The 20,000-nt window shown below is 47.3% G+C and overlaps 1 protein-coding gene across 1 annotated transcript in view; it reads right to left on the bottom strand.

Moving 5' to 3' along the window:
* The window catches only part of mical1 (microtubule associated monooxygenase, calponin and LIM domain containing 1), a 31,471-nt gene that overhangs the window by 5,545 nt on the left and 5,926 nt on the right, over nucleotides 1–20,000 (bottom strand). The window contains 19 exon segments of the mRNA XM_042098852.1: nucleotides 1,511–2,378; nucleotides 4,152–4,222; nucleotides 5,214–5,433; nucleotides 6,260–6,331; nucleotides 7,497–7,603; nucleotides 9,690–9,886; nucleotides 10,127–10,277; nucleotides 10,471–10,552; nucleotides 11,886–12,012; nucleotides 12,396–12,511; nucleotides 13,324–13,581; nucleotides 14,560–14,660; nucleotides 17,840–17,995; nucleotides 18,313–18,408; nucleotides 18,824–18,931; nucleotides 19,323–19,335; nucleotides 19,337–19,465; nucleotides 19,467–19,514; nucleotides 19,516–19,533. Of these exon segments, the coding sequence (XP_041954786.1) occupies nucleotides 1,511–2,378; nucleotides 4,152–4,222; nucleotides 5,214–5,433; nucleotides 6,260–6,331; nucleotides 7,497–7,603; nucleotides 9,690–9,886; nucleotides 10,127–10,277; nucleotides 10,471–10,552; nucleotides 11,886–12,012; nucleotides 12,396–12,511; nucleotides 13,324–13,581; nucleotides 14,560–14,660; nucleotides 17,840–17,995; nucleotides 18,313–18,408; nucleotides 18,824–18,931; nucleotides 19,323–19,335; nucleotides 19,337–19,465; nucleotides 19,467–19,514; nucleotides 19,516–19,533 (2,938 nt within the window).

Genomic DNA, 20,000 nt, shown 5'->3' with positions numbered 1-20,000 from the left:
TAAGTGTTGCATTACCACCGCATTGACCAGTTAGTCAGCAATTAGTAAGCAACTAGCCTCTGGAGCTCGTCCTGTGGATATTAACCACTAGCCTGGTCCTACCAGACTCTCCTACATTTCATATTGTCCAGAGACTCTGGCCACTTCCCACTGCCAAGCGGTAACTCTGTACTTGAAGTTTAAAACTATTGGATCTGCCCAGAGCCACTCTGGATCTGCCATAACCAATCGCTAACGTTTGGTTGTGACGTATGTCTGGCTCATACTAGCACACGACCTCAACGTCATCGTTCTCAGCCAACCCCTCTGTTTGCTGATTGGTCAGGTAAAATCTGGCCTGAGAAAACCCGCGAATATACCGAAATCCCAGACGACGTACTGAAGGAAAATGAAAATTGAGCGGAAGTACATAGGAGGGCGGAGCCAGGCTAATTAACCACTGGTCAGTGCATGGAATCAACGGTCTTAAGTCTGACTAGTTTGAGTGAATTCTGCCTCTTCAATGTGTGTGTGTGCGTGTGTATGTTGTTTAGGATGCGTAATGTGTGATGTGTGTGTATGTTTAGGATGCGTAATGTGTGATGTGTGTGTGTGTATGTTGTTTAGGATGCGTAGTGTGTGATGTGTGTGTATGTTGTTTAGGATGCGTGATGTGTGTGTGTGTGTGTGTATGTATGTTGTTTAGGATGCATAGTGTGTGATGCGTGTGTGTGTGTGTGTATGTTGTTTAGGATGCGTAGTGTGTGATGTGTGTGTGTGTATGTTGTTTAGGATGCGTAATGTGTGATGTGTGTGTGTGTTGTTTAGGATGCGTAGTGTGTAATGTGTGTGTGTGTGTATGTTGTTTAGGATGCGTGATGTGTGATGCGTAGTGTGTGTGTGTGTGTGTGTGTTGTTTAGGATGCGTAGTGTGTGATGTGTGTGTGTGTGTGTGTTGTTTAGGATGCGTAGTGTGTGATGCGTAGTGTGTGATGTGTGTGTGTGTGTGTGTGTTGTTTAGGATGCGTAGTGTGTGATGCGTAGTGTGTGATGTGTGTGTGTGTGTGTGTGTTGTTTAGGATGTGTAGTGTGTGATGCGTAGTGTGTGATGTGTGTGTGTGTGTGTGTTGTTTAGGATGCGTAGTGTGTGATGTGTGTGTGTGTGTGTGTGTGTTGTTTAGGATGCGTAGTGTGTGATGCGTAGTGTGTGTGTGTGTGTTGTTTAGGATGCGTAGTGTGTGATGCATAGTGTGTGTGTGTGTGTGTGTGTGTGTGTGTGTTGTTTAGGATGCGTAGTGTGTGTGTGTGTGTTGTTTAGGATGCGTAGTGTGTGATGCATAGTGTGTGTGTGTGTGTGTTGTTTAGGATGCGTAGTGTGTGTGTGTGTGTGTGTGTGTGTGTGTGCGTGTTGTTTAGGATGCGTAGTGTGTGTGTGTGTGTGTGTGTGTGTGCGTGTTGTTTAGGATGCGTAGTGTGTGTGTGTGTGTGTGTGTGTGTTGTTTAGGATGCGTAGTGTGTGTGTGCAACTGACCAGCTCCCGCCACGTGGACGCTGAGACGGTGGTGCTGGCCGAGCCGCGGGGACGACAGGTTCCAGGGGGAGAACTTGGAGCGCACGCGACCGCCCTGCTGGCTTCCGTTGGCGCCTCCGCCGGGCGGCTCGGTCTTCCTCCGGACGCAGCGGCGGTTGCGGTGCTCCCGCACGTGGCTCCCCGGCCGGCCCGCGCTCCAGAAGCTCCCCTCCTGCTGACCGGCCCCCTCCGCCCCTCCGTCCACGCGCTTGGAGGAGGAGGAGGACGAGGCCGATGAGGAGGCCGGCGTCTCCGAGTCCGAGTCCTGGCTGTAGCTCAGGCTGCCCAGCTGACTGCGCTCCTCGTCCGACAGCTGCAGCTTCCGCAGCTTTGCGGTTTCGGACCTGGGGGAGGCGCTGTCCGCTCCGTTCGCACTTCTGGTTTCTGACCTGGGGGAGGCGCTGTCCGCTCCGTTCACACGTCCGTTCTCAGCTTGACCGCTGGGGGTCTCCTCCTCCTCCTCCTCCTCCTTCACAGCCTCAGGCTTTGTCTGGCGTTGGTCCAGGGGGGGTGAGGGCTTGGTAGGGAATGCCGGAAGATGGACGGTGCGTGGCTTTGGCGTGGGGGGGGACTGAGGTTGGCGCGCGTGTGCCCCGCGTGGAGCGGGCACGGGGCTGGCACTGGCGGAGTCCTCTGATGCCGCTTTGTGCCCAGGCTCCGGCAGCTTGGACGGCCTGTGCGGGGAGGCCTTCTTGGGGACAGGGTGAGGATCAGGTGACCGCTCTGCCACAGCAGAGTCTGCCGAGGCAGGTGCTGGATCGGACTTGTTCACCTCACTCTTCCAGTACACCTCCTCATCACTGCCCTCTCCACTCGAGGCTGAGTCATCCTGGATGGGAAACAACAGACAGGAAATGATGCACTACTTGGGAATGACAAGGACCGCCCCCGTGGCTACTTTGTTTTTCCCACAGCGAGTGTTCATGTGCTTTGCCGTCGGAATGTGTGACAAACACGGATGCCACAACAAAGGTTAAAACATACACTCACTAATCCTAAATGAACAACTGTATTTGCTTAAAATATAGTGTAAGACGCTTGTGAAAGAAAGATATGCAGCTTTCAAGTGACAAAAATGGCAAATTCCCAAGTTCACATTAAAACTGTTGGACATGAAAGGCCACATGGTCTACAAACGAACTACAACGTGACGACAAAAGTGATGACGAGCCCCTAACTGGGCAACTCTGTTAGCAAAATCTAGCCCCAGTTTCCGACCTCTGACTCACACATTACGTGACGTGAATGATGCGGAATGATGATGTTTTCACTGGGAAAAAGGTTTTTACGAAGCCCATGAACGCTAGGTCAGTCCTAAGCTCTGAGCTCAATGTCACGGGGTCAATGTCACCTGACCTTACACGAGTAATAGGGCTGAACAATGTGGAGAAAATATCTAAAAGTTGGTGCTTGTTCATCATGTTGCACCAAGAAGTAGCAAAATACTCCCAAATAATCAGTGTCGTAACCTGTTTGATTAATTGCGGTCTGATTTGCTAATGGCACTACTTCAAATTGAGATTTGTATTAAAAATGGATTCAGTCTTTCAGCCCTAACTAGCGGTGATCAAACAGCGCATGTGATGATTAGTTAGGATGGCAGCATGTGTCTGACTGCTGAGAGTCTCAGGAAGACTACAGTATGTAATGCTGCCCTGTACACCCAGTGTGTGTGTGTGTGTGTGTGTGTGTGTGTGTGTGTGTGTGTGTGTGTGTGTGTGTGAAAGAGAGCCTCAGGAAGACTATGTAATGCTGCCCTGTACACCCAGTGTGTGTGTGTGTGTGTGTGTGTGTGTGTGTGTGTGTAAGAGAGCCTCAGAAAGACTACAGTATGTAATGCTGCCCTGTGCACCCAGTTCCTGAGTGTGTTTGTAACCTGAGAAGGGCTTGGGGGGGGGGGTGTAATCTGAGAAGGGCTGGGGGCTGCTCCTGCCTGCAGAGCACTGAGAGCCAGAGATGACCTCTCAAAACACACACACACACACACACACAGAGTGCACATAACACAAGCCAAGTCTACCTACTTCTGCATACAAGCAGTGTGTGGTGTCCATGCATTACAGTACCTCTCCACTACAACACAAGATGTAAACACATACAGTACTCCAACACACAATATGATGCCACAAGACATAAACACACAGAGTACTCCAACACACAATATGATGCCACAAGACGTAAACACATACAGTACTCCAACACACAATATGATGCCACAAGACGTAAACACATAGAGTACTCCAACACACAATATGATGCCACAAGACGTAAACACATAGAGTACTCCAACACACAATATGATGCCACAATCAGCTGCTGACAAGTGGATGGTGCAGAGATAATCACGGCAGTGACAGAGCTGTATTTTTATCCCCATGATGCATTTGGATAGAGCTGTGATTACAGCAGCTGTAGGAAACTACACTGAGCCGGAGTGTGTGTATTTGTGTGTGTATGTGTGTGTGTGTGTGTGTGTGTGTGTGTGTGTGTGTGACATACTTGTCTGGACTATACATCTGTGTTTACCTTTCATCTAATTCAGGTGCCTGTGTGTGTGTGTGTGTGTGTGTGTGTGTGTGTGTGTGTGTGTGTGTGTGTGTACCTCAGAGTGTGTGGACAGATTCCTGTGGCCCAGTTCCATTTCCTCAGAGTGCAGCTCACAGTAGAACCTTCCTGCAGATACGCCAAACACAACACCGTTTACAACAACTCCCTCTTCCTCCTCCACACACACACGCACACACACACACACGCACACACACACGCGCGCACACGCACACACACACACAGAAACAGACACAAACACAGAAACAGACACACACACACAGACATACACACACAGACACACACACACAGACACTCACACACAGACACTCACACACAGACACTCACACACAGACACTCACACACAAACACACACACACAGTTTGTGATGCCATTGCTCTTGTTAAACTTGGGGTACTTTAAGCCGGGCTGTGCATCCATTTTTTATTGTGCAGCTGAATAATTGAGCCCCTCCTCTCTGTGGAGAGTCAGAGGCCCAGCAGCCTCCTCAGGACTGACTACAGGTAACGCAGCTGCAAGAGTCTCAACGGACACACACACACAAACACACACACACACACACAGTCAGAGGGCCAGCAGTCTCCTCAGGACTGACTACAGGTAGAGCAGCTGTAAGAGTCACACGGACGGACACACACACACAAACAACACCACACGCTACAGGCCTACACATTCACCTCACAACACTACCACACCACACGCTACAGGCCTACACATTCACCTCACAACACTACCACATCCACAAGACAAAATGGAAAGAACAGGTCTACTCTAAAAGGCCTAGTTCAAATATATACATCTCTTCTGCTATTTCATTCATTGACACTACATGCAACACTAAAGGTGCTAACATGAGCAAATATATACATATAATTAATAAAATGTCAACAAGAACATATACATATTTAATACACGTGTAATGGATGATGAAAACCTTGGTGAATCATCACACATGAACACGATGCCAAGGTCGGTATCGTCCTTAGCCAAAGCCAAACCATGTGCAAATGATTATATCCTTGTCTAAGGCCATGTTGGCCTGCTCTACCTATTTGTGCTTAGCTCCAATCAGGGCTTGGGATGTGGGGTGAGAACTGACCGGTGCTCTGGTGGTGCGAGTAGCCTCCCTGCCTGAGAGTGGCGCTGCAGTGGTGGCAGGTGAAGCAGCTGCGATGGAAGAACTTGCCCTCAGCGCTCTCTCGCTCCAGCACATACAGCCGCTGGCCACAGAAGTAGCACACCTCGCTGTCCAGGGGGGCCTCGGGCGAGTCAGGGGCCCCGGGCGTCACCGTGACAACAGGGGTCACGGGGGTCACAGCCTGCGCAGGACAGAGCAGAGACGAACACAGAGCACTTTACAGACAGCAGTGGGCAGAGTGAGAACAGAGTTGTAGACTCCTGATGGACATCGCTGACCACACACACGCAGAGAATTGGGGGGGGGGGGGGGGGGGGGGGCATTCAGCAGACTGGTTCAGGAGAGCCAACGGCCACTTCCCAGGACTGTGATGTTGCAGCACTGCTTCACTGGTCTCCCTTTTCCAGGGCTTCAATCTATTACACATGTCTGTCATCGCGGCTATGTTCTGGGCGAATGGTTCACTTACCTTTCTTACGTGAGTGTGAGTGTGAGTGTGTGTGTGAGTGAGGAAGTGTGTGTGAGTGTGAGAGAGAGAGAGAGAGAGAGAGAGAGAGAGAGAGAGAGAGAGAGAGAGAGAGAGAGAGAGAGAGAGAGAGAGAGAGAGAGAGAGAGAGAGAGAGAGAAAGATAGATAGATAGATAGATAGATAGATAGATAGATAGAGAGAGAGAATAAAATCTTTGTGCATCTATAGAGAGGGCGATGTAGAGAGAGAAGAGCAGGTGTGTGAGCTGTGTGTGTCCATCAGGCTGCACCTGCCTCCTAGTGTGAGGGGAGGGGAGGGACACTCTCTGGAGTTGGACATACACACACACACACACACACACACACACACACTCAGAGTGCTAATCAGGACAACACAGGATGACGCACTACCAAATAAAATTCACAGGTCAGTGGGAAAACACTGCAAAGGTGATAGCACACACACACACACGCACACACACACACACACACATATGCATGCATGCCAGATCCCAGTGTGAGATGAGGGGGGAACTCACCTCCTCCTCCTCCTCCTCGCCCTCCTCCTTCCTCATCCTCAGAGTCCTCTTCCTCTCTGCAGCCAGGCTGTCCTGTGGAGCAGGAGTCACATGAGCGCAGATGCCTCAGGGCGTTACGCAACGCCCCGGCAGAGAGGGCTCAAAATAAACAACGACTTAGACCACCGCCAAGCCACTTACAACACCACGGTGCTCATCATCAGCAGCATCTGTTCAGAGGGAGGCTCCTCATTGGCCATATGCTCGCACCTGGGGCGTCTTATTGGCTGCGGTCGCGTACAGGGCTCGTGATGGCAAAATTTCACGGGTGGTTTTTACAGAGGGGCTTTTGTTGGACTCATGGTTGTTAAAGAGGCCAGTGCTGTTGACGGGGCTTCCACAGAGTACAGGCAGCTTTTATGCTGCTTGGAGAGGAATGGGTGGGGCAATCGCAAGTTTCACCTCAAAACTAGAAATAAACAGGATGTTTATGTCCTGCAACGTGGACCTTCAACGCTCCCACTGGCACCATAAAACATTTATTATTATATTAGAAGAGCGATTTCACAGCCATGGCTGTGCCGCTTAAGGCGACCCAAGGACATGAATTGTTGTGTTAAATAATTGATCCACGCTATATATCCATGGCACGGCACCACAAAAGGCCTCCTAAAGAAGCAGGCTGCAGCGTGAGATCGCTGGGCCACCTGCTCCTCAGCAGATAAGGGCCCAGGGCCTGGGCTGAGCGTGATGCGCGTTGGGAAGATCAAAACCCCACAGCCTCTTTGTTCTGCCGAGTGAGCGCGAGGCGAGCAGTGAGCTACACCAGGCTAGCGGCAGCGCTGAGGCGTCTCTCGGAGCACAACATCAGGCTAGCGGCAGCGCTGAGGCGTCTCTCGGAGCACAACACCCGCTCTGCTCTTGCTCCTGCTTCAGCACCTCAGCGTCTCCCAGTGTACGGCGCTCACAGGCGTTGCATAATGCAGCTTGGAAACGGTTAACTGCCTACCTGCACTCAGCGTAACCTCATTCTGCTCCATAGGAAAACACAGCCTTTTTATTTACATTCCAACTATTAACAGCAGAGCTGTGTGTGTGTGTGTGTATGTGTGTGTGTGTGTGTGTATGTGTGTGTGTGTATGTGTATGTGTGTGTGTGTGTGTGTATGTGTATGTGTGTGTGTGTTTGTGTTTGTGTTTGCGTGTATGTGTGTTTGTATGTGTTAATGTGTGTGTGTGTGTTTAGTATGTGCTGATACCTTGCGGCGCTGCAGGGAGTTGTGTTTCAGCTTGTTCAGGAAACTGATGGCAGATCGGGCAGCGAACAGGGAAACTGGCTTGGAGGGCGCCAACTGACAGATTTCATCTACAACACAAACATACACACACACAGGTTCTTATCTTCTGTAGACCTCAATCCCAGACCACAAACAATGGGATATTTAGTATATTTCCTCATTGCAATTTCAATGACAAAACCCAATAGGCTACCTCCAGAAGCAAACACAAAAACAAGCATGGCAATTCCAGCATGAGCCACGTCAACAGGAAAAGGGATTCACAGTATCATTATCTTTGAAACATCAGGGGATCAGGACTGACTTCAATAGCAATTTTACTAAACATATCCCACAAAACCCCAAACAAACTAAATCAAAACTATTTACATAAAAAACAGATTTGTGTGTGTGTGTTTGCGTGTGTTTGTTTGTGTGTGTGTGTGTTTGCGTGTGTGTTTGTGTGTGTGTGCGTGAGTGTGTGTGTTTGGTGTTTATGTGTGTGTGCAGATGTATTACGTGTTTAATTGGCAACTCTTGCTCTCTCGACACAGTTAAATATGCTGCTAACTCATTTCCAGCGCACTGCAATCAATAGCCACGGCTCTCCTCCCAGTAAGCACACACTCACACTCACTCAGCAATCAGGTACTTCACACACACACACACACACACACACACACACACACACACACACACACACACACAGAGAGAGAGACCCCTCTAAACACATACATGACAAGCCTCTGTGACTGACAGCCTGTGCTAGGTGTCGTGTTTACAGTATGATGACGCCGCCACCCCCCCCCCCCCCCCCCCCCTCTCTCTCTCTCTCTCTTGCTAGCAACACACTACCTGCCCTGCCCAGTCTTCATAGCAATCCAGAAAAACACACACACACCCTTTTCAGTCAATCATACCTGCTTATGGGAGCCGCGCTGGTATGCCTTCCCCTGAGCACGGCACCGGAGTGTGTGTGAGTGTGTGTGAGTGTGTGTGCGCGAGCTGCAGCCGAGTGATGCTCTCCCGCCCCCGCCCCACGCAGCATGTCGCCTGTGCCCAGCGCTTCCCACTAGATGAGGCTCGCTGATGCTTCTGAGCACGACCCCACACCCAGTCTCTCTCTCTCCCCCCTCCCTCGCTCTCCCTCTCTCTCTCTCTCCCTCCCTCGCTCTCCCTCTCTCTCTCCCTCTCTCTCTCTGCCTCGCAGCGCTCAGCTGAGCCCATGGACCAGCCCCCACCAAACACCAGGTGCATGATGGGAAGGGTTCTTAAAGGGCCAGCCATGCTGCACTGTGTTCCCCTACACAACACACACACGTCACTTGAGCATTTATTTACCAAAAGCCAGAGAGCCTGGAGTCATTATTTAATAAGGCATATCCATTTGTATACCTCGTGCCTAACCATTTCTTTCATTATTTCTACCTCGTGTGGTATTTATTTCCAAACGACAAAAACTGGGAAGTGTTGAATGTGAAATTATATGAATACTATATGTGTATAAAATGGGTACAAATCATTCATTTGAACAGCTTGCACAGAAAATACTGCACAGAAAATTATTTATCTCACAACAAATCTAGCAATTGTCATTTTTCATCGATTAGATTTCAAAATAAAAGGCATTTCTAGTGACACTGTGCCGGATGCTGTCATTCTAAATCTTTAATAAGCTCAAAGCCATCTGGGAACCCTGCATTAGATGTGGTTTGAGATGTCACTAAAATGCTAAATACTAAAAAGAGCTCGAAAAGTAGAAGGAAAGTGTAAAAATACGCTGTAAACGCTTTAAGGCCCCAGCTGTGGCGCGACTGGCTGGGGCACCTGCACCGTACGCCGGCGACCCGGGTTCGATTCCCGCCCCGTGGTCCTTTCCGGATCCCACCCCGACTCTCTCTCCCACTCGCTTCCTGTCATTCTTCACTGTCCTCTCATTAAAGGCATAAAAAGCCCAAAAAATATATACTTTAAAAAAATAAATAAAAAAAAAACACTTCAAAACCAGATCTGGTGTAAAGGCCCAATTAGTGACCACAGAAGACAATAACCTCACTGAACGTCTCTTTCACACCTCGTCTGCAAGTCAGTGTCTTAGAATGGTCATTTAATGGTCATAGAATGATTGATAAAATGATTGATAGAATGGTCATGTCTAGTAGCAGCTAGGCGTACCTGTGGGAGGCGCTTGTTTGGAGAAGGCACTGTGGACCTGAGAGAGGTACAGCATCATGGACAGCTGGTCGATCTGGACGCAGCTAGCCATGTCAGCCCCAGACATGATTGGGGCAATGCCCAGCTCTCTCTGCAGGACGTCGAACGCCAGCTGGTTATTGTAGGCTGCATTGGACTCATCCAGGGAGGAAAAGTTCCTGTGGAGCAACATGCAGCAAACATGCACATGTGGACGCACACACACACACACACACACATGCACACACACATGCACACACACAACACACACACGCACACGCACACAACACACACACACACACAACACACAAGCAACACACACACACACACACACACACACACGTACATGAGGTCTCAGACAAAGTGATATCCAGATAGTGGGTGAGTTGCTGCGTAGACGGAGGTTTATGGGGACTCACATGAGCTCTGGTCTGAAGCGGTGGATGAGGGCACACAGGGCCAGGCCTGACCTCCACGACTCCTTCATGTCCTTCACCTTCACCCGCTTGTACCCGCTTGTGTTGCGCTGGCACCATTTCAGCAAGTTCACCAAAGTGGCACTACCCGACTCTGCCAACACACATCAACAACATGTTTTGTGCTGTGTGAGTGGAACCCTAGCTGACCCAGTGTACTGAGCATGTGTTTTCACACTGTATATGCACAGGCTGTAGGTGACAGAGAGACATTATTTATCTCTTTCTCTTCTCTCTCTCTCTCTCTGTGTGTGTGTGTGTGTGTGTGTGTGTGTGTGTGTGTGTACCATTGCGGAGGCGAGTCGTTTGCTTCAGCGTTCTCTTGCGGCTGTCATCTGTGAGGTCTTCACGATCATAGAGATGCTGTACCTAACATTTCCGTGCACACACAAACACAAATGCACACACACACACACACATACACACACACATTTGTTAGGCAGTATTAGGAGTATTAGACAATGGATTAATATTATAATGAACAATATGCTGTTGCTGATTCATTTCGCAAGTAGCAGAAGTGGCCTCACACTACCTGTAGGTGAGGAGGATGTTGATATAAAAACAAAGAAAAAGGGAATAGTGATGCAATATTAGTGAACCTGCTCCAGATAAAGAAAAAGGGAATAGTAGGCAGGCCCACTGCTAGCACAGTAAGGGTGAGGATCCCATTCACAATCCAATATTATTACAATACGTTTCAGTATTACAGCATTATAACAGTATTGATCTACAGTATCACAGCACAAAACCCAAATAAATAAATAAATAAATAAATACATACAATGCAAACTGCGTTATAATTCCAGACAATAATCATAAAAGGCCTATTTTGATGGAATGCCTGCTCACTGCCAATTCTAATCGTATTTCATGAATATTACACTCTATCAAGAACCCCAGATGCAGACTGAAGACGTTGTGTAAATCCAGCCCTGTGTGTCTGCTTTGTGGGGTAGGAGCCCAGTGGGCAGGTGTGCCCGGCTTCCTAACTGACCTGCTGGGATATCAAAAGTGCTACTGGCTATGGAATTCCCTCGCCATCACACAATGATATCTGGTTTTGCGTTATGCATTTCAATCCATTTACTTAAACTCACATTAGACTTTTGTTGTGGTTTCTTACCACACTTATTCCACTTTTTTGAGTATTCATATTTATGTTAAGAATGAACTTAATTGGAAGTATTGCACAAGAAGACTAGCATTGCACTTTGCAAGTAGGCTGGCAAGATGATTTCTGCCGTCAGGTGAATTCTATCTGAAGGAATTGCATGTGAGACTCTATGGCTAGCAGACCTAGAGACTTTAAGGTTTGGACTTGGTCACTTGGGAATTTTAAATATCCTATGACCTAGTTATTTGGGATGCAGCATCATTGTTGTTGGTGACACATATGACTTGTTGTTGGTGAAACATATCATTAATCAGTTAATTCAGTTCACAGGACCATCAAGATGGGACAATCTGATCTGAGAATAAAAAAAAATCTTATTTTAAAAATGAGGTTTGCAATGTGACCGTACCTATGCGCCATTTGTTTCCAAAAGTATTCACACCTTGTCGAAGCATGTGTGAGTGTGTGCATGCACGTGTGAGTGTGTGCGTGTACGTGTGAGTGTGTGCGTGTACGTGTGAGTGTGTGCGTGTACGTGTGAGTGTGTGCGTGTATGTGTGAGTGTGGGTTTGGTTGTCTCTGTACCTGGTTGGGTGAGATGGTGCTTGTGTTGATGTTGGGGTAGCGGGTGGAGGGGTTGAGGCTGTAGTTGGCATAGTTCTTGTTGGTATTCTCTGGACTGGTTTGAGACAGCCGCTTGTAGACGCTCTCTCTGACAGACATGAGACACAGAGAACCTGGCCTTCATCCATCTCCAGTGGGCTTTTTGACACTAAGTGAAACTATGCATGAATGTGACTACAATGAAACTATGCATGGATGTACAGTACATGGTGGGTGCAAAGGGACAGGATGTGTGCATTTTGCATTGCTTCACAAGTGTGTGTGTGTGTGTGTGTAAGAGAGAGAGAGTGTGTGTGTGTGAGAGAGAGAGAGTGTGTGTATGAGAGAGAGAGTGTGTGTATGAGAGTCTGTGTGTGTGTGTGTGTGTGTGAGAGAGAGAGTGTGTGTATGAGAGAGAGAGTGTGTGTATGAGAGTCTGTGTGTGTGTGTGTGTGTGTGTGTGTGTGTGATAAAGAGGGGGTGCTTCTTCACCTCTCTGCAAGGACCTGAAGGGGAGGCACTCCCTTTCCCCAGCTCCTCACCATCCACGCTGTGTCAAATGATGCAAGAAACCCACGGGCTACACCTGTTCCTAAGGGCCAGAATGGCTGTGCGCGCACACACACACACACACACACACACACACACACACACACACACACAGAGAGAGAGGGAGGATAGAAAAACAACGAGACCAATAAGGTGAGTGAGGAATAAAGTGCATACTGATATGTGGCTGTGTTGAGCTACAGTATGCCATCACATGATGGGGTTTATGAGTGTGAACAGACTTGAGTGTGATATAATGTATTTGCATGTGTGTACGATACAATCTATTACCGTTAAACTGTAGCTCAAGTCCATCATGAAGTGTAGTGTTTCATTTTTTAATGGTAGTATTTCTCTGCTGTTGCTCAGTAATAGGTCTACTTATTTGCCCTTTGTGATGAATTTGTTTCTTGTTCTGGCTTGAAATGAAAGACTGAAATGGCCTCGCTACCTAGTTTAGATGTATATTCTTAGCACACCATGTGCAACACACTGACCACGGAGCATGCTCTCTGAAACACCAGATTCAATCTGCAGCAGTCCTTATTTGGCATCATAATATATACAGGCCTTACAAGTCACTTACAGCTGAGCAGAGGGCTGACACGTTCATGTCACTAGATAAGAGAAGACCTCATTTAAGAGAAGACCTCATTTGCAATAAGCAAAGTTAAAACACTCCAATGTGCCATTATGCATTTTCATAACAGCGCCAAGGATAATGCAAATATGTAAAAAAAATATTATTGACTCATGGGACCTCTGCTGATTGCCACCCCTGATGTGTGTGTGTGTGTGTGTGTGTGTGTGTGTGTGTGTGTGTGTGTGTGTGTGTGTGTGTGTGTGTGTGTGTGTGTGTGTGTTTAAGTACCTCTACCAAACAATCCCCCACCAGGGCCATCAACAGCCTCTTGCCCTTCCTCTCCCTGACAAGTGAGGCGTTCTCTGCACGATGCATGCACGTGAAGTCAAACATGGCCACGTCTGGCCGGTTGGCATGGTTACGGGCAAACTCCAGGCCGGGCAGAAGGTTGCTGGTGGAGAAGTCGGCTGCCTCATACGCATAGCGCATCAGAGCCTCCTGACACACATTGCTCGGAGCCAACAACTGCTCAGCATCACTGTAGTCCTGAGAGACAGACAAAGGATCAAGAGAGACGTGAGGAACACCACATTTAGCTGTGCGCTCTGCTTTAATCTTGTGGACATTCTCAAACAAACTGCACAAATTCATTAAATGCAAACGAACGCACAGAGGGACTCAAGCTGTGATAAAGTAGCTCTGACTTCATTTCAAGTGTTCTGTTAAAAATATGGTGACTCATCTGGCCTCAGAAGTTCTCAAAGCCCAGAATGTATGAATATTCTTAAGCACAATCAACTTTGTGTTATTTATATTACCCAGCAGTCTTCCAAAGGAAGTTATGGAAATCCTAATGTGTACCTAAAGCCTCTTGACTGGATCTGACAAAAGTCAATCTAAAACAGCATAGCCCTGACATAGCTTCAGGCTCTTCTGCTGGAGTTAGTTTCCAACAGTTCAGAGCCAAACATCAATAAGATGATCATAAAAACAGATAACGTGAATTCTTGCCATTATTTGACAAGACCAGAACAGTGAGCATGTGAATTCTTCAGTGAACATGTGAATACTTTGTCATTATTTGACAAAACCAGAAGTACCGGTATGTTCAAGGCTAACTGAACCTACATAAAAATCATGAGCCAAAGCCATGTGAGTGAAAAAAAGCGAAAGATAGAAACCACAGTCATGCACACATACCTACACACACTTACATGCACTCCCATCCGCCCACACACACACACACACACACACACACACACACACACACACCAGTTGAATGATGCATGATGTTCTGTCCTTGTAACTACTAACTACCGGTACCTCTATTAGAAATGCTTCAGCAAAATAATGTTTATTTTTGTCATGCCAATAAAGCTCTACTGAATTGAATTTAACTGAAAGAAGGAAAGATTGATAAAGAGAAACAATGAATGAAAGCCAGAGAGGGAGGGAGGGAGAGAGAGAGAGAGAGAGAGAGAGAGAGAGAGAGAGATAGAGAGAGATGGTGTATGTTGTCGTTACCTGTTTGATGACACCTTTCTTTAGCAGACTCTTCTTTTTGGCCGTCATCACAAAGTAATGTGTATCATCTTTGTAGTAAACTATGTTCTCAAGATCAATACCTGAAGCATGGATAAGAATAGCATTAGAGGTTATAGTGTATCTGTGAGTGTGTGTGTGTATGCATGTGTGTGTGGATATATATGCTGTGTGACATCATATGGCTGACCTGTGTGTGTGAGTGTGATTGTGTGTGTGTGTGTGTGTGTGTCTGTGTGTTGATACCAGAGGTGGGACCAAGTCACTGTTTGGCAAGTCACAAGTAAGTCCCAAGTCTTAGCACTCAAGTCCAAGTCAAGTCCCAAGTAAATAGAGAGAAGGGCAAGTCGAGTCCAAGTCCAAGTCTCATCAAAGCCAAGTCGAGTCCAAGTCCAAGTCCCAATCTTTTTCAAGTCCTGAACAAGTCATCAGGTACTCTTCACTTAATAATGGCATTATTAGACTATCGATCATAATTTTAACACTTCCATCTAATCCACAGAATTTGAATGTCTTGAAATCTTTTACGATATATGCATGCGCATACAATATACACATGTGCATACCAGAGTAATCTGTACAAAACGGATATAGCTACATGACAAATATATATATTGTTTTTCCAAATTGCAGAGCCCACTGTAAGTATGAGTAATAATTTGACTGATGGCATTTCACTGCGCTAGGCCACAGATTTGCCTGCAAACAATTTATTAGGCTGTCTGCCAGTGGCGACTCATAAGGGAAGCCAAGGTCAACACTTTTATATTATTTAAAAGATAATAATGACAGTCATTTTGTTTTAAAGTATTCATTTCTTAAGAAATACTACACATTTGATGCTGTTTATCTCATTTGTAAATGGTGCACTGTCGATCATAATTTTAACACTTCCATCTAATCCACAGAATTTGAATGTCTTGAAATCTTTTACGATATATGCATGCGCATACAATATACACATGTGCATACCAGAGTAATCTGTACAAAACGGATATAGCTACATGACAAATATATATATTGTTTTTCCAAATTGCAGAGCCCACTGTAAGTATGAGTAATAATTTGACTGATGGCATTTCACTGCGCTAGGCCACAGATTTGCCTGCAAACAATTTATTAGGCTGTCTGCCAGTGGCGACTCATAAGGGAAGCCAAGGTCAACACTTTTATATTATTTAAAAGATAATAATGACAGTCATTTTGTTTTAAAGTATTCATTTCTTAAGAAATACTACACATTTGATGCTGTTTATCTCATTTGTAAATGGTGCACTGTCACTTTAAGCCCATTGTGTGCCACTGTCCACACATTCTCATAATGATCTTTTTTTTACCAGCTCCATTCAAATATAGCCTATGGCTAGTCCACAAACTCAAACATTGTTTGTGCCACATGTAAAGCACAATATTAACAATGATAAGCATGATATTAAGTTGGCACAAACAGCTTTCATTCCTTTGGAAATAGATGCATGTTTGACATGATGCTTGCTTGACATTTTCTGTTTGCAATTAAATGTGAATTATGAGCCTGGTAGCCAGTAGCCACCTAGCTAGCTGAGTGGAATGCGTTTCAATCGGCATATCAATGTGCTTCATGTAAACAAATTATTGAATAGGCCTACTTCAAGACTCACCATTTCCATTACACAAAGGCAAAGACAACTCTTCATATTCTTGTCCACTTTCCAAATCACAGTGAGTGCAGCCTATGTCATAGTGACCTGGATCTCATAGTTTATAACAGTAGTGAGAACCGGATAAATCCGCAATTTCCCCAAATCTCGTATTTGTTGCCTTCATGATTTCCTTTTATACGTTTCTTATATTTAAAAGAAAATATCAATCATCATCAACAATGACAAGCCAGCTGGAACCTGCCACTCGTTTTCTCTCCCTCTCGTGCGTGCTTAGATGGGGTTCTCAATTAAATGCAGTAGGCTAGCATAAGTTCAAGTTGGATCTTAATGGAGAGGACTCGAAAAGTATCATCTTTATGTAACATGCTGTTGGTGCATTTTGACATTGTAAACGTTCTCTAACAAGAGTGCAAATCAGTTTGCTGTAAAGCTACTAGTTATTGGCTAAATGTTGGTCGTTTCTCTGTCTCTTGGTGCCCTACACACAGTGCGTAACGCATGTGGGGGTAGCGACAGCACTGAACTGTGCTCTAGACTGGCCGCTTGTCTCCGCTATTTTTTTTTTTTTTTTTAGTCGCGGAGGGAAAGCATCTCTGGGATGACTGATCCACGATCAGGAAATGTAGTTTTTGACTCGAGACATGTCAAGTCGTCACAAGTCAAAGAGGCAAAGTCCGAGTCAAGTCTCGAGTGAATAGTATTCAAGTCCAAGTCGAGTCGCAAGTCATGCCGAATTTTATCAAGTCAAGTCTGAAGTCATTAAAATCATGACTCGAGTCTGACTCGAGTCCAAGTCATGTGACTCGAGTCCACATGTCTGGTTGATACTGTATATGTACCGTGTGTGACAACATATGGCTGGTCTGTGTGTGTGTTGATATATATGCCACGTGTGACATCATATGGCTGGTCTGTCTGTGTGTGTGTGTGTGTGTGGATATATATGCCGTTTATGACATTGTGTGGCTGGTCGGTGTGTGTGTGTGTGGATATGCCATGTGTGACATCGTATGGGTGGTCTGTGTGTGTGTGTGTGTGTGTGTGTGGATACATATGCCGTGTGTGACATCCTATGGCTGGTTTGTGTGTGTGTGTGTGTGTGTGTGTGCATGTGTGTGTGGATATATATGCTGTGTGACATCATATGGCTGACCTGTGTGTGTGAGTGTGATTGTGTGTGTGTGTGTGTGTGTGTGTGTGTGTGTGTGTGTCTGTGTGTTGATACTGTATATATACCGTGTTTGACAACATATGGCTGGTCTGTGTGTGTGTTGATATATATGCCACGTGTGACATCATATGGCTGGTCTGTCTGTGTGTGTGTGTGTGTGTGGATATATATGCCGTTTATGACATTGTGTGGCTGGTCGGTGTGTGTGTGTGGATATGCCATGTGTGACATCGTATGGGTGGTCTGTGTGTGTGTGTGTGCGTGTGTGTGGATACATATGCCGTGTGTGACATCCTATGGCTGGTTTGTGTGTGTGTGTGTGTGTGTGTGTGTGTGTGTGTGCATGTGTGTGTGGATATATATGCTGTGTGACATCATATGGCTGACCTGTGTGTGTGAGTGTGTGTGTGTGTGTGTCATGGTACTGCTGGTCTGCGTGTGTGCCCACCCATCTCTGAGTGCAGGTCCTGGAAGAACTTCTGGTTGTAGATGCGAGCCACACCGCTGATCTCCTGCACCTGGGCCTCGGCGCGCGTGTGGCGGTTGATGAAGTTGGCCGTGATGCCGATGGCCAGCTTCCCTCGAAGCTCTTTCCTCTGGAAACCTACGGGACAGACCGCTGCGTCACATCACAAGAGCAACCACAGAAGGCTCTACTGCACATGACCATGGCTGTGGCGCTGTCTCAGCGTGTTACTGTAGCCCGTGGACATCAAATGAACGACAGACTTTTTTGTTGGTGAAGCAGGAGATTACAGAAAACAAGGGACCTCAAGAGGAGCGTATGAAGAGACGGGAGAGAAAGAGAGTGGATGAGAGAAGATGAGACGAGAAGAAGACTGATGAGAAGAGACGAGCAGAGCAGTGAGGAGTTTTTGGGAATTCTGTGAAAGATGAGAGATAAGGGAGAAAAGAGCTCACCCTCTGGGACATAGCGCCCCCCTCCTGCAGAAATAAAAACATCAAACTGGAAATCAGCAGCAGGGTGGCCTGCAGGAGACAACTGAGCTCTCCATCCTGAGAGAGGGAGAGAGAGAGAGAGAGAGAGAGAGAGAGAGAGAGAGAGAGAGAGAGAGAGAGAGAGAGGAGAGAGAGAGGGAGAGGGAGAGAGGGAGAGGGAGGAGAGAGAGAGAGAGAGAGAGAGAGAGAGAGAGGGAGGGAGAGAGAGAGGGAAGGAGGAGAGAGAGAGAGAGGGAAGGAGGAGAAAAAGAGAGAGACAAAATATGAGGAGGGAAAGAGAGAAAAGTGACTGAGTTAGAAAAACACTCACTGAGGTAGATTAAGCCGCCATAATAAAACCGCATTCAAACCTGATGGCCTTTTTAAACATTTGAAGTTCTGTTTCCATTTTAAAAGGACCTACATGAAATTAAAAACAGGCGCTCAGACTGTTCTGCTCTGAGAGCAACCGAGGCCCAGACAGGAGACCTACCTGAGTTCCCTGACGGCTCCTTTAGACCCCTAAACTCCACACCTGTGTGCACCTCCACGCCCAGCAACAGAGCCACCTTCAGCAGGATCAGCTGCAGCTGCCGTATGCCTACACACACAGAGACAGAGTCCTATGCGTCAGGATGAACATCAGGCATCAACTCAGAATCAGTCACTCTGCTTCTGCTGACTTTGTAGCCTGGGATGTTATCCACATGCAAGATAGGAGACCTATAGAAAGGCCGTGTTTCTGGCCATGTTTCTGCCCTTCTCACTATGCCCAGATGCTGGGTTAAAGGGTAGAACTCACTGATGTGGTTAAAGGGTTAAAGGGTAGAACTCACAGATGTGGTCCAAGGTTAAAGGGTTAAAGGTAGATAGAACTCACTGATGTGGTCCAAGGTTAAAGGGTTTAAAGGGTAGAACTCACTGATGTGGTCCAGGGTTAAAGGGTAGAACTCACTGATGTGGTCCAGGGTTAAAGGGTTAGAAACACTCACTGATGTGGTCCAGGGCTTCCGGTGGCGAATTTGCCGTAGAACTTCTTGGCGGCCAGCTCTCTGAGGTCGACGATGGTGAAGGGCCAGAGGTGGAGCACGTTGTTCCTGGAAAAGGCCTCCCTCTTCTCTAGCACCACCACCCTGAGCTCCCAGCAGAGCCAGCTCCACCGCTGTGCGCAAGCCACACGGCCCCTGCTCCCAGCACCAGGCACTGCAGGAGCCAGAAGAGGAGGAGGAGGAGGTGGAGGAGGTGGAGGTGGAGGAGGAAAGAGGAGGAGGAGGAGGTGGAGGTGGAGGAGGAAGAGGAGGAGGATGAAGAGGAGGAGGTGGAGGTGGAGGAGGAAGAGGAGGTGGAGGAGGAAGAGGAGGTGGAGGAGGAAGAGGAGGAGGTGAGGAAGAGGAGGAGGAGGTGGAGGAAGAGGAGGAGGAGGGAAGAGGAGGTGGAGGAAGAGGAGGAGAGGAAGAGGAGGAGGAGGAAGAGGAGAGAGGAGGAGGAAAGAGGAGGGGGAGGAAGGAGAGAGGAGGAGAGGGAGGAGAGGAGGGAGGAGGAAGAGGAGAGGGAGGGAGGAAGAGGAGGAGGGAGGGAAGAGGAGAGGAGAGGAGGGGAGGAAGTGGAGGAGGGAGTAGGAGGAGGGAGGAGGACGGAGGTGAGGAAAGAGGAGGAGTAGGAGGTGTAGG

The sequence above is a fragment of the Alosa sapidissima genome, chromosome 7 (assembly GCF_018492685.1).
Source record: "Alosa sapidissima isolate fAloSap1 chromosome 7, fAloSap1.pri, whole genome shotgun sequence".
In the NCBI taxonomy this organism is placed as follows: domain Eukaryota; kingdom Metazoa; phylum Chordata; class Actinopteri; order Clupeiformes; family Clupeidae; genus Alosa; species Alosa sapidissima.
The sequence above is the reverse complement of the archived record's forward strand: the minus strand, read 5'-3'. Positions and strand labels throughout refer to the sequence as shown.